The sequence below is a fragment of the Cheilinus undulatus genome, linkage group 4, assembly GCF_018320785.1.
Source record: "Cheilinus undulatus linkage group 4, ASM1832078v1, whole genome shotgun sequence".
Lineage (NCBI taxonomy): Eukaryota > Metazoa > Chordata > Actinopteri > Labriformes > Labridae > Cheilinus > Cheilinus undulatus.
Window position 1 is genome coordinate 24,113,463 of NC_054868.1, and position 14,383 is coordinate 24,127,845.

Genomic DNA, 14,383 nt, shown 5'->3' on the forward strand with positions numbered 1-14,383 from the left:
AAACATACAAGATGCAAAAATCCAAGATGGCAGAATCTGTGGTAGGACTCCCTATGTATGAATAAAAGGCTTATTGGAAGTTAGTAAGAATGAAAAAATTAGAACTATTCAGGTAGCTAACACTAACTTAGATAGGAAGCAAATGCTACTAGGCTATATATTAAACACTTTACCTTTAAAATATGTTTTTAAAGAAAATTTTACTATATTGAAATTACGGGAGCATCTTAAAAATTACAGTATCAAGAAAAAAGTTATCTCTTCTCCCATGATTTACTTCAGAAAAATTACATTTTCATAAATCCAAGCTTTATCTCATACAAAGTGAAATATTTCAAGAGAGATGTTTTATTCTTGATGATTACGTCTTACAGCTCATGGAAATATTCAGATATATAATGGAAAACTCCAATTTGCAAAGGTTTCCTGAGCCTTCATTCTCTCACTCTGGTTCAGTGCACACAACCACAATCATGGGGAGGGACTGATGACTTAACCGTTGTCTAGAAAAGTGGTTCTTTACTGGTCCAGCCATAGGAACCCAAATTTCAGATATTTATTGAATTAATTCAACAAAAAATGCTGACATTTGGACCTTGGAAGGGATACAACAAAAAGGCTGAACAGAGAGACTGGCTAACACTTTGCATGCAAACATTTGATTTCCCTATGTTTTACCATCACAACACATTTTCATTGTGTTTTTTTTTTTTTGAAAGGTGACAAGACATTTACAAATTGTCATATGAAAACTAACTTTCTTGAAAATATTATCATCAAACATAACAGGATAAATATGTGAATATCTCAGGAAAACAATCAGAATTTACTAATTTTCCTGCAAAATAAAGTATATGGATAGATGTCTGCTCCGTGCTTCAATATCAGAGATGTTTTTGTTGATGTTTTTTTTATCCTGAAACCAGTTCATTACCCACTGAAAACAGCCACGCGACCCACTTTTGGGTCCCAACCCACCAGGTGAGAACCACTGGTCTAGAAGACAGTCATCGTCACCCTTCACAAGCAGGGTAAGCCTCAGAAGGTCATTGCTGAAAGGGCAGGCTGTTCTCAGAGGTTGTCTCAAAGCTTATTAAGACTGGAAGAGAAAGAAGAAAAGGTGCACAACCAACATGGATGAGCTCAGCCTTCAGAGGGTTGTCAAACAAAGCAGATTCAATAACTTAGCTTCACAAAGAGCTGACTGAGGCTGTAGTCATTGGATCAAGAGCCACCACATAAGCAAGTCCAGGAGATGGGCTACAAGTGTCAAGCCACTCCTGAATCACAGATGTCATCAATCTCTCACCTGAGCAAAGGATGAAAAGAACTGGACCACTGCTCAATGGTCTAAAGTCCTGTTTTCAGATGAAGCAAAGTTTAGCATTTCATTTGGAAATTAGAACCCAGAGTCTGGGGAGGATCAGAGAGGCACAAAGTCCAAGGTGCTTGCAGTGCCATGGGGAGCCATGTCACCCACTGCTGCTGGACCAGAGACAGCGCTGTCAGCCATCTACCAGGAGATTTTAGAGCCCTTTGTGCTTCCATCTGCTGAGAAGCTTTATGGAGATACCGATTCCCTTTTCCAGCAGGACTTGACACCTGCCCACAGTGAAGCCAAAACTACCAAAAACTGGTTTGTACTTGCATGGGAGACTGCCTGTGACTACAAGGTCCTGTGAGCTTGCTTAGCACCATACCACCATGAGCGCACCCAATCTCGGATGATCTCGGATCCTGGGTCGGGCCTGGCTAGGTATTACTGTGCTGGATTGGCCAGCCAACTGGCCTGGCCTAAAATCTCATAGAGAATCTCTAAGGAAATGTCAAGAGGAAGATGAGAGACATTAGACTCAACAATACAGAGAAGCTAAAGGCTGCTATCGGAGCAACCTGGCCTTCATAACACCCCAGCAGCACCACAGACTGACTGGCTCCACTGATGTCGCACTGATGCAGTAATTTGTGCAAAAGGAGCTCAAACCAATTACCGAGTGCATAAATGAGCATAATTTCCAGAAGGTCAACATTTCTGTATTATATATCATATTTTGGACTGATGTTCTGTAATACTGTAATATTTTGACGTAGCAGATTTTTTGAGCTGTAAGCTGAAATCAACATTTGAACATTTAAACAAAAAAAAACGGTCTTCAAATATTTTACTTTGTTTGAGATGAATCTAGAATACATAGAAGCTTCATTTCTTAAATAAAAAATATGACTGTCGTGATTAATCATTTACAGTATAGTAAAATGTCATGTGATCAAAATAAAAGTTGAATGCATTTTTAATCATGCATTTACATTTCTTTATTAATAATCTAAGATGCTAAATTAAGAACATTTATACACAACCAGCTCGGCTGTTCAGGATCAATCAAGGACCAACATGGTTGCTTATGACATCAACGTTTGGTCCATGTTTACATGGGTGTATTTACAAGCAAACCAAAACCTGCAAGAGCGAGGACGATGCTCTCGAATTGGTCAATTTCTTCTGGTTTTTGATACACCTAGACTGACATGAAACTTTGATAATGAGATAAATAAATGAAAAAAATACAAGGAGAGATCCAAAACAATTAGTTCATTTACACGAGTGATGGAATCAATGTGCATCAACAGGAGTGTTTGTTTATCAATTGATTACGTTTTTCCCCAATAACACATCAGTTAATGAAGTGTTCCTTACGTTCCTGAGTGTGATGGCTCTAAAAACAGACACATCTTTCCCTCTGGAAAAGTAAGAGCTATGACAGCAGGAGTGACTTCAGCACCACAGCCAGTCTGTATGTGCATCTGTCATAGTGTGCGTGTTAAAGGGGCTGAAGGGCAGAGTGAAGAGTCTTTTATTATTCATCTCAAATCATGTAATTTATCCAAGAAGTAAACCAATAAACATAAATCCTGTACTTTTATGTACCTAATGTATCACACCAAATGTAAAGTCAGAAATATTCCGGTATGTTGCACACACCCTACAAGACTCTTTAAGTCAGCAGTTCAAGTCATGCAGATGACAGAGAGGATTATTTGATCACAACCCTCACCTCAAATTTCTGCCTTAGTTCCTCGTTGCCATCATCCTCCTCTGAGATGGGAACACTATAGTACTCGCCCTCCTCCTGGCACAACAACTTAAACCTGTATTAGAGAGACAAAAAGGGAATAAAGATGGAGGAATAAAAACAAAGAAACAGTGAGGTATGGTCTTCTTTCCCTCCTTTTTCTTCTCTGGACTGTTTTACTTTTCTATCAATCTTAAATGACTGCCTGTGGCCCACAATGTACCAGCAGGGAAAAAATACTTTATTATACAATGTCTTTTTTAACCTAACAATAAACCATTAGTTCTTAATAGGCTGAGGTGCACTGAACATAAAAATAAATTACCTGACAGAAAACCTGAGCTATCACTACTATAAATAATTTAACAGTACCCTTAATCGAGTCCTCACAGAGCAGAGAATAAACTGCTTGGTGGAATAACTTTGTATTTCAAACTGGAAACATCAGCCTTGTTTATACCATACTGTGTGATTTCAAACAACACATGAGGGCTAATAAAAAGTGAGCATTACCAGCCGCAGACTGGAGCCTTCATCAGCTCTGAAACACCAAAGGACAGAGAACCCATAAAGTCATTCCTGGTGGTCCGGTCCCAGTCCCAAACCTCCACTGACAGCCTGCGGTCCTTATCTGTAGGCTTCAGCTTGCTATACAACACACAGAGGGTCAAAGTCACTATATCATACAGAGTATGTAATAAGCTTGTAGTAAACTGCACTTTGCGGTTGCATGTGGTTTGTAATGATGAAAATATAAGAATTATTTAAATCAAAGTATGTTATGTCAGCTTAACATGTTAGCATGTTAGTGTGACATGTTTTTTACTTACAAATTAAAGGTCTCGTTCCATCTAGGGTTGAGGTTGGAGCGGATGGTTTTGGTCTTCTGCTTGGTCTCATTTTTGGGGTCAGGTATGAGCTTGAGCTTCACATACGGATCAGAAAGTCCGTTGGGGTCCATGGGGATCAAGTTTTTGCCTTCAATAACTGACAGGGAGACATCAAAAAGGGAGAAATAATTAATTAGTAAAGGGAGACACAGAGGAAATACACGATAATCCAAGGTGTTTTTGCTGTGAATGGACCGTACACATAATTACCCGAATGATTATTCAAATGAGCCTGGCACAAATAGTAAAACAAACATTTTATCTTTATTCAGAGCTGAAAATCTCATGCATATTCTGTTTTCTGTTTCCACAATGTGGCTTTGTCAGTAAAAAAAATGCTTCCTTTTAAGCAACAGGTAAACATCAATAGAATAAATTACCCATGTTTGGGATCAAACAGCGAGTCACTGCCTCTGAGGATTGTTATGCTGCTGATTCATACAGTATAGGGAGCAAATACAGGATGTGTTACGAGAACAGGGAATCAAAATTGCAGGCTGTGTCATGCTTAAGTAGGCGAAGGCTCTCTTCTTATCTTCCTGTATTTAGCTGCTCTGTAAACAAGGGCACACCAGGGACATTAGTACTCCATTAGCCCTGAGCATTGGAGCACTGCCAGACCAGGCAGACACATAAAAACACAACGCAGACATGCACACAGTTATACACACACTGTGTTTATCCCTGCAGGTGCAGTCTGACTGCCTGCCTTGTTGGCCAAACCTCGGCCCCTAGAGACCCCAGATGTCCCTCCAATTGGCCCTGTAAGTCACACTACAATGGATGCCCCAGTAGCAGAGACACTAAGTGGCCTTTCACCTGCAGAGGAAAGCATTAGGCCAATATTCTGAAACCACTGTTTTAGCAGTTATGCCATACTGCAATGACATATAGTATTGATGGGATCCCAAGGGATAAATAAAAGAAAAATCAAGGAGGGATGGTCACCACTGTGTTGATACAGCAGCGGTTGCAAAGGGCAATGATCACTATACACTCAGCAACCATTTTCCTAGTGGCTGGGGAGCTTGAACACTGTTATGACGTTACTGCTGTCTTCACTGTTATATCGGCAGATTAGACTTTAGTCAGTTGGGAAATTTTAAGTTGAAACTATAGATTTGATAACACTAACAAATCAAGATAAGTTCATTGGGAAAGTATGAAAAGTTATTAATTTGTTGCCAGTGTCCTGTTAGTCAGTTAAAGGTTGTTAAATGCTTACATTATGGCTACAGTTAAAAATAACTAAATGGTAACTGATACTAAACTAAACATCCATCCATTTTCTTCTGCTTAGGTTGAGTAAGTCCAACCAGACATCCCTCTCAGCAACACTTTCCAACTCCTTCATTGGGATCCTGAGGTATTCCCAGACCAGACAGGACATATAATGCCTCTGGGTTTTCCCCGAGGTCTTCCAAGCTGGATGTGTCCTGAGACCTCCAAAGGGAGGCGTCCAGGAGGCATTCTGATTCGATGCCCGAACCAACTCAACTTCCCCCTTTCCATGTGAAGGAGCAGCAGCTCTACTCCCAGTTCCCTTAAGATGTCCAATATCCTCACCCCATCTCTAAGGCTGAGCCCAGCCACCCTCTAGAGAAATCTCATTTTGGCCACTTGTATCCGTAATCTCACTCTTTCAGTCATCACCCAGAGTTCATGACCATAGTGGAAGGTAGATTGAGGGTAAATCGAAAGCTTTGCCTTTGTGCTCAGCTCCTTCTCCACCACAGCAGCCTGGTACAGCACCAGCTGTGACCAGTCAAATGTAACTTTCTGTTCATCTCAGCTTTGAACCGTTATGTATGATGGTAAACTCTGCAGGGCAAGTGATTATCGGTTGTTTAATACTTTTTACAATGCATTGTGGGATATAATGAGTGGACCGTTTAGGGTTTAACAATACTCACTGAGAATTTGGACACCACTACTTACTCTATGCCCATATGCCCAGATGTATTCAGGACAGGTTAAGAGAAAAGCTGACACAAACCATAGATTATACTGTGTATTAATGCCATTATTCTTTCCACCTCCAGTGAAAATTTTTCATGTCCAAATGGTGTGATTTTATTCAAAGTAATAAAATGAAATGACCATTTAACAAGCCAGCAGTGGATACTTTCCTATTTCTTGCTTTTATTCTCAGCATCTGTGTTGGAGGATTTGAGTTTGCAGGATGTTACCAAGGTGTGAAGTTTGATGCATGTTGGAGTGAGCTGCTGAGGAGTGCACACACTCTGAGAGAGGAAGGAGGGAGACAGGGAGAGAAAATGCTTGTGAAGAGAGACAGGCAGCTTACAGAAGCTCGAGGTGTGGAAAGGTATCGAGCGATACTGAGTTGGCAGCTCCTTACAGTCACAGAAATCCAATGCAGAAGTGTTAAAACCTGTCTGCATGCACCTAAAAAGAACACTTAAGTGCTTTAATATATGGATTCAATCCGTCAGAGAATACGGGATTAAAACACAAAATCAGCTGTGTTTAGCTGATGTCTTTGATAGTCAGATTAGACACGTCTGGATGCATCTCCTAGATTCTCATTCTACAGAGAAAAAAAAAAAAAAAAAAAAAAAGGCAGCGATTTAAAAGGTGGTAAACCCATATTTTATTCAAGAAAGGGCATAAACATATTAGTTGTTGAAAGTGAGACATTTTAACATTTCATGAAAAAATTCCCTCATTTGGATTTTGATGGCAGCAATACATCTCAAAAAAGTAGGGACAGGGCCCTGTTTACCATTGTGTAGTGTCCCCTCTTCAAACATCCAACTGTAAATGTCTGGGAAGTGAGAAGGCCAGCTGCTGGAGTTTTGGGAGAGGAATGTTGTCCCATTTTGTTGGACGTGGAATTCTATCTGCTCAACTGTCATGGGTCTTCAATGCAAGATCTTTTGTTTTATGATAACCCAAGTATTTCATTGGTTAAAGGTCTGACCTGCAAGCAGGACAGTTAAGCACCCATACCCTTCTTCTGTGAAGCCATGCTGTTGTGATGGTTGCAATATGTGGTTTGAAGCGTCTTGCTGAAATGTGCAAAAGCTCCTCTGAAAGAGACACTGTTTGGATCAAGATTAAACCTCTACATACTTTTCAGCATTGATAGTGCAGTTCCAGATGTGTAAGCTGCCTGTGCAACCAGATTCTATTGGAGATGCAGGATTTTAAACTGTGTACCTGTGGTTTCCAAAAAAAAAAAAAATTAACAATTTGATTCATCTGAGCACAGAACAGATTTCCATCTTGATTTAGCCCATTTTAAATGATCTTTGGCCCAGAGAAGATGGCAGCATTTCTGGATTGTGTTTACATATGGCTTCTACCTTTCACAATACAGCTAAAACTTTTATTTGTGGATGGTACAGCCATCTGTGTTGACAGATAATGACTTCTGACAGTGTTCATAAGCCCATGCAGTGATTTCAGTACAAAATCATACCTGTTTTAATGCAAATGAGTGCCTGAAGATCACGGCAAACCAATCTTGGGCCTTTTCCCTTTCCCACAGAGATTTCTCCTGATTCTCTAATATTTTTATGATATTATGAATTGCAGATGAAAGACGACATCACATAAAAGCAAGTCAAAGGAAATGAGTTTGAAGAAGTGATTTAAAAGAGTCTGCATGGAGGTTGCTCCAAAGTCAAGAAGCCCTGATGGAAATTGCTTGGTAACCTTTGGTTTTAAGTCTTGACTTTGGAACAACCAGAAGGCCCCTGCCCGAGGATATAAAACTGCTCTGGGTGGTTATTAATTCTGATGTATAGGTTGGAGACAGGCCCATACATGCTTTAAAATTAATTAGTAACATCTTAAAATCAATTTTACAACTAGGGAGCCAAATGTAAGGAAGCTAAAACTGGGGTGATAAGATTTTACACAGTGCCCCAACTATTCTGGAACTGGGGGTGTAAAATGGAAGGAAAGTAGTAATTTCCATGATTCCCCTTTGTTTCAGAGTGGCAGATGGTGCATAAAAGTCTACACAATCACTGAAATTAAGGCAGTGAAAGTTCCAACTGTATGATATATGCTCCATCCCCATCTGGCGGCGCCTGTACGTGGTTAGTTGTAAATCCTACTTTAACTCTAAGGATTTACAAGGGAGGATGTAACATGTAAGATTACACTTGCTATTTAATTTAAACCTGCACTTTACCCTGACAGTCCTAAATCATGCGTGAAATTAATTTAGATGGAAAAATACAGACAGTACTGATTCAATTCCACACCAGAGTGAAGTTACAGTATCTTCTGCACTTTTCACCTAACATTTTAAAGATCATATTTTGAATATTTTATATACTAACTGTACTTACGCAAAGTCAAAGCAACATTAAAAATGTCCCTAGTTAAGATTTCAGGGGTTCCTTATTCTTATTCTTTGTCCTAGAATAGGTTGCAAAAATCCTACTTCCCTTATTTGTGTATGTTTTTTTTAATTAAAAATTATCATTACCTTCAAGAAATAGCATTTTCAATGAGTCAAAATAAGTGCAATAAGATATTTTTTCGAAATTGTCCAGGTATATTCATGAGCACTAGAAAGAAACAGGATTAGATCAACTAAAGATGTTCAAATTGTAATTCCAGTGATGACCTTTGGGGGTCCCTCTAGACTGTGTGGTTAATCCTGGTGCCTTATCCTTCTATACAGTAATAATTTGTTCTACTTGTACAACAAATAAGACACAAAAACAATTTAAAAAGTCCCAGTCAAGTAAAATGAAAAACCTTGAACATGAACTTTACATCACTAGGGACAGTTTATGTCTAAGAATTATTCCACATGCCTGTGTTAAAGTAGCTGTAAAAACACATGCATATGCATGCTGACGCATACAAACACAGGGCAAAGGCAGCAGGGGTGTGTGTCAGGGCTGTGTAGTTGCCTGGATACAAGTCTTCACAGATATCTTGGCTCAGCAGCAAAAGTCAAAAACACTTCTGTATCCAAAAAAAGAGAAAGTTTTAAAACTTTTTTATACATAAACAACTTTGCTCTGACTATGACTAAACTGAATCCAAGAAATGAGACATCCAAGACCTACAGTTACGAAAAAATCTGAGTCAGGCTGAACTATTAGCTACTATAAATGTGATGTTAGATTTGCAGGTTTGTTAAATCAGAAACAGAAACAGCCAAGCAGCTTATCCATCTTCTCATTTTGATAGGACATCAAACAGTCATATCTGGATATTCTGATTCATTTTTGTTTTAAAAGCTGCAAAGGTTAAACTGATGGGAATCCCTTAGGCTAAGTGCTGAGGTGTTAAAGCAAAAAATGGGCTGAAAAAATGCACAACGCCCTCCCTTTTTGCCTTAAAGGAAAGCAAACAAAGTAGGTTCATTAAAAGCAACAGTTGTTGGCCTGTATGTCTTTCTTTTACAAAGAAAAGGAGCCCAAGCACAAAGGACTAAAGGTAGATGCATGAAAAGCAGATAGGCCTTTGCCAAAACAACGTGACATACTGTGTGCAACATACTGAGAAGAGGGCCTAGACAGGCAGCAAAGACAGACAGGGAATACCAATGACATGGCTTCTGGGAGACTGGCAACAGAAATCCCAGAGTCACCTAGTTCAGCTATTCTTTGAGGTTCAAACCCACAAAAGAGGCAGAGAGAATATGCAAAACTCAATACGATGGGGAAAAAAAACAAACAGAATAATGAGAAATGATGATGTGGATGATTATGTCACACAGCTTTTCTCCAACTATGTTTTGGAGGTCAGAGGTTAAGAGATTTTTATTTCCATTTTTGTCATTGTTAATTTTTTTCCCTTTTCAGTAACAAACAGCAATGCATGTTAAGATTATTATTAGTGGATTTTATGAGATTACTGGGCAGGTTTTATAAACAGGCAATAGACTTATAGTGTGATTCTCTGCTCCACTTTCATTACACCGTTGAAAATTCATGATTTTCCAAATTCAGTCTTTTCACAGTGCATGACAGTGTTGTGAAACCAAAAGGAGCACAGTAAACACAGCAGAATCTGTAAACACAGTCAGGCAGACCTGGGCAAACAGATAGCGCTACTATTTCCTGCTAACTCTCCTGATCCCATCTCAACCTTCTAACACCTCTTTTACTACCTCTGATTAGATCTGCTCAGTTATAGCTAAACTTGTAATCATGATTATTATAACTGATATTGAGAGCACAATTTTAAACTAAATTACTCATTGCACCTCACTCACCAATATATTCATAAGATTTTTACCTCCACCAAGGAGGTTATGTGATCGGTATGGTTGGTTAGTTTGTTAGTTTGTTAGCAACATAACTCAAAAACTTATGGACGGATTTTGATGAAATTTTCAGGAAATGTCAGAAATGGCATAAGGAAGAATTGATTAGATTTTGGGAGTGATCCGGATCGCCGTCTGGATCCAGGAATTTTTTAAAGGATTCTTTACTATTGGGAGATAGGGCTAATGGTGGAGGTCTGCGCTCTCCGAGTGCTTTTCTAGTTCTTTAAATTGTTCTTAAGAGGGTTTGGAAGAAAGTTGCATGGGATTCATGACATGTTCTTAAACTGCTGAGAACTATTCTTCTTTGTGTGTCTCTACATGACGGCTACTTCCTCTTCTTTGTTGGTGGTTTAATAGCTGTTAGCATACACACTTACCAGCATTACTGCCTCCAAGATTGGTGGATAGATACTGTTAAATTTGTTTTCTTTTAATCTTTTTTAATAGTTTGGATGCATTTGTCATGGGACTATGTGCACCAAAGCGTATTGCTGAAAGTTTTGTTCATAATTTAAGATTTTGGAGTGAAAATCAAACATTCATTCATCTTCTTCTGCTTATCCAAGGTTGGGTCGTGTTACCAGCAGGTGAAGTCTGCCCAGACGTCCCTCTCCCAAACAATGTTTTCCAGCTCCTCCTGAGGGACTCCTCCTCTTGGGCCAGGTGGTATAAATATTTCCTCCAGTGAGTTTGGGATCTGCCCCGAGTTCTCCTCCAAGTTGAACGTGCCCAGAAGACATCCTGATCAGATGCCACCACAAATAGCTCCTTCCGATGTGAAGGAGCGGCGGCTCTACTTCTAGATCCCTCTGGACGTCCCAGCTCCTCACTCTATCTCTAAGGCTAAACCCTGCCATCCTCCTAAGTAATCTCATTTTGATCATTTGAACTCGCAATTTCATTCTTAGGTTCATTACCCAGAGTTCATGACCATAGGTGAGAGTCGGAACATAGATTGACTGGTAAATTGAAAGCTTTGCCTTCGGGCTCAGCTCCTTTTCTACCACAGCAGCAAGGTACAGCACCTGCAAAACTGCTGATGCTGCACCAGTAAGCCTGTCCATCTCATGGTCCATTCTACAGTCACTTATGAACAAGACCCCAAGATACTTGAACTTTATTTACAAAATAGATATATAAATAAATAACAATCAAATAAATAAAAAAATGAAAAACTTAACATCTGTATATTTTTGAAAGCTCTTAGAGTTCAGAATCACTCACCATAAAATAGCGGTACTTGCATTGTTATAAAACATGTGGTATTGAAAAGTGTCGTTGAATTTTGACAACCATAGCCTTAAACATATAATATGAGGCTTCAGATTTGATTCAAGTCTTTTTTCTTTCTTTTATTACCTTGACTTTTACGTACACCCAGCTAACTAAATCCATTTTATATGTCAGTAGCCCATGCGCCGCTGCACTCCACACATTAAGATGACCTATCTGTTCAGGCATACACCCACATCTCTACATTTTCTCTGTCAGAGACAGATCAAGTAAAACACTGTATTTCACGAACACATGGTGACTTCTTTTCATTTGACACCAAATGACCCTAACTCAAAAAATGAGGTCAGCCATGTTTGTTCTTCACCTCCCTGTGTAAACACTGCCTGCAGACTTCAACCACCCCCCCCCCTTAGAAAGCACACAACTTGGAGAAATCATTAGTTTTGCTTTGACAATCAGATTGCTTAGCTAAGTGACTAGCAACAGAAACAAACAGTTCTGCTTTTCGACACGCCATTTTTAGAGCCGTTTTTTTTCTTATTGATAGCACAATATGGGCTGAAAATACTCTATGATTGGACCTATTTGAAATGTCAAACATAAAAAAAACTGTATTGTCAAACACTACTTTTCTGATAGATTATAGCTCCATTTTAGAAGACAGCTGGATGGCTGAGGAGCTACAGAACATTAAACAGGAGATCCTGCTGTCTCTGCAGTGGAAAAGTTCTGGCACTGGTACCAACACAAGTGCTGTCAGCTGCTCTATCTTCACTCTGATGCATGGGGAAAATGTAACAGCAGGATTTTAAGTAAATTCTCTCTTGGCAAGAACCTGCTGGCTCCTCTGCACAGGGACTCAGACTGTACAAAGAAATGGAAATGAATGGCAGAAAAGGCTGCATAATGGAAACTCCTGCACTCAGATCACTGGGCAGTGATCAATTAGCAGAATAGACTGAATTCAAACCCTTGGAGGTTCTTCAGTTCAGCTCCTACTCTGCTTCCAGGCAGCCTTCAGACTTGGGCAGCCAACAGAAAAAGGCAGGATGTCATTCCTGACTGAATGAGAAACTTAATGGTGATGAAAAGGAGACCAATAAACATATCTTTAGTGGTTCTGTCATGGTCAAGAGTGTGAAGATTTGAAATTACAAAATTAAATGATCATATAATGTGGGCAGTCTTTGACATTTCAGTAATTTAGCTGATCAACAAGGTTAGCCCAGTGGGAAGAAGTGTTCTAAAGGATGGAGAGCTGCAACATTAAGAAAAATAGACAGGGATGAGTTTGAAATGAGGATACAAAAAAGAATATTTCAAAAATATAAACTTAATTAAAAAATGGAGAAAATTAATCAAGCTAATCTAGTTATTCTGCACGCTCAAGCAACTGCACAAACATGAAAACATATGCATATGCATGCTTAAACAAATACTCTGGCTCACTTTCCTCCCTCACAAGCGGGTTGTATGACCTTCTAATCCATAGTAAGTGTATTGCCCACAGAGGATGTCAGTCTTTGGGCTGGGTGATACTGGCAAAAAGTTAGTTTCAGTAGACTTAAGCAAAGGTAATTAACATATAAGTCTTACAATCATAATCAAATCAATTTGGACTGTTGGACCTGCACTGTAAGAGGTACAATACTTTTTTCAACACTGTGATAATGAAGTCAAGTGGGATTGTAAACTAAAACTAAAGAATCCATACAGCAATAGCAGTAGCAATAAACATGTATCTAGTTATCCAAAATGAATATTTAAAGTCCCTGTAAAGGGATTTAAAAAATCTGTGTTTTAGGTTTTTTGTATTACAAGCCAGTGTGTTATGAATAGGGATGTCACGATTACAGATTTTCCTGGTGCGATTATTGTCAGAGAAATAATTGTGATTTTACGATGATCACAATTATTTTTGCATTAATTAATTTCACACTACCATGAATAAGTAAAATCACACAAACACTCCTTATATGTCTCGTACTTTAATTTATTTCCATCCTAGGATGCTCTCATAACAAAATAATATATCAACAATGTAAAGTGAACTAAAATTACAAGAAAAATTATAATAATACCATTATAATAATAATTTTTATGTGGCATTTGAACACATCATAACATATATAATACAACTGTCTAATTTACTGAGGTACCTGAACACATCATATTTTCCGTCTTCAGCTCGTAAAGTTTGCTAATTAACTTCAATTCTGCCTATTCAACAGCAGATTTCTACACTGGATTATTATTGTTAACAAACAGGACTTGCTCAAAGTTTTGGAGCATTTTTCAGCATTTTTCTGAGCAGCTGAAGAAGAAAACTGTCCTGAAGCAGCTTAAGTGAGGGATACCTTACTCCCAGCACTGGATATGATGGCATGCAACTCACAGGCAGCGTCTTTTTTCTTCAAGCTGACAGTTGAAGGTACATTTTTGTTTGATGTGATGCATGACCCTTCTTGTTTATGTTCCCCTCGAAAGAACTGATGTATGTTTTTACACCAGTCTTATCTTAAAATGACATTACGTCACAGAGCCTGTGAGACTCGACAGCAGTATCGATAAGCTAAATCGTTATTGATTTCAGGTATTTCAGAAACACAGAACCAGGTCCTTGTGGACCCGGATTTTGATCCCCATCCCTAACATTGACATAACTTAACCCAGTTACTGTTTACCTTTACTTTGGCGTACAACGCCGGGTGGTTAACCTGCAGGTGCTGAAGTATTGCCTGATTTCATGGCAACTTTTTTGTGGCATGTTTTACATTTAGGCTGGCTGTCTTCCACAATGACACCCTGGACATTTTTTTTTTTTTCCTAAAAAAATCCCACACGGCTGACTTCAACCGTTTATTCAGAGGGAACAGCTCTTCCTCTTCCATGCTATAGTTTGTTTGGGACTGTGACACGTCTCC

General features: G+C 39.0%; 1 protein-coding gene across 1 annotated transcript in view; it reads right to left on the bottom strand.

The window, feature by feature from the left end:
* prkcaa (protein kinase C, alpha, a) overlaps nt 1-14,383 on the bottom strand; it is a 250,857-nt gene that overhangs the window by 85,642 nt on the left and 150,832 nt on the right. Inside the window, exons 6-8 of the mRNA XM_041784712.1 lie at nt 3,902-4,058; nt 3,585-3,719; nt 3,054-3,147 (exon numbers count right to left, since the gene is read on the bottom strand). Coding sequence (XP_041640646.1) covers nt 3,054-3,147; nt 3,585-3,719; nt 3,902-4,058 — 386 coding nt within the window. The remainder of the gene's footprint in view (nt 1-3,053; nt 3,148-3,584; nt 3,720-3,901; nt 4,059-14,383) is intronic.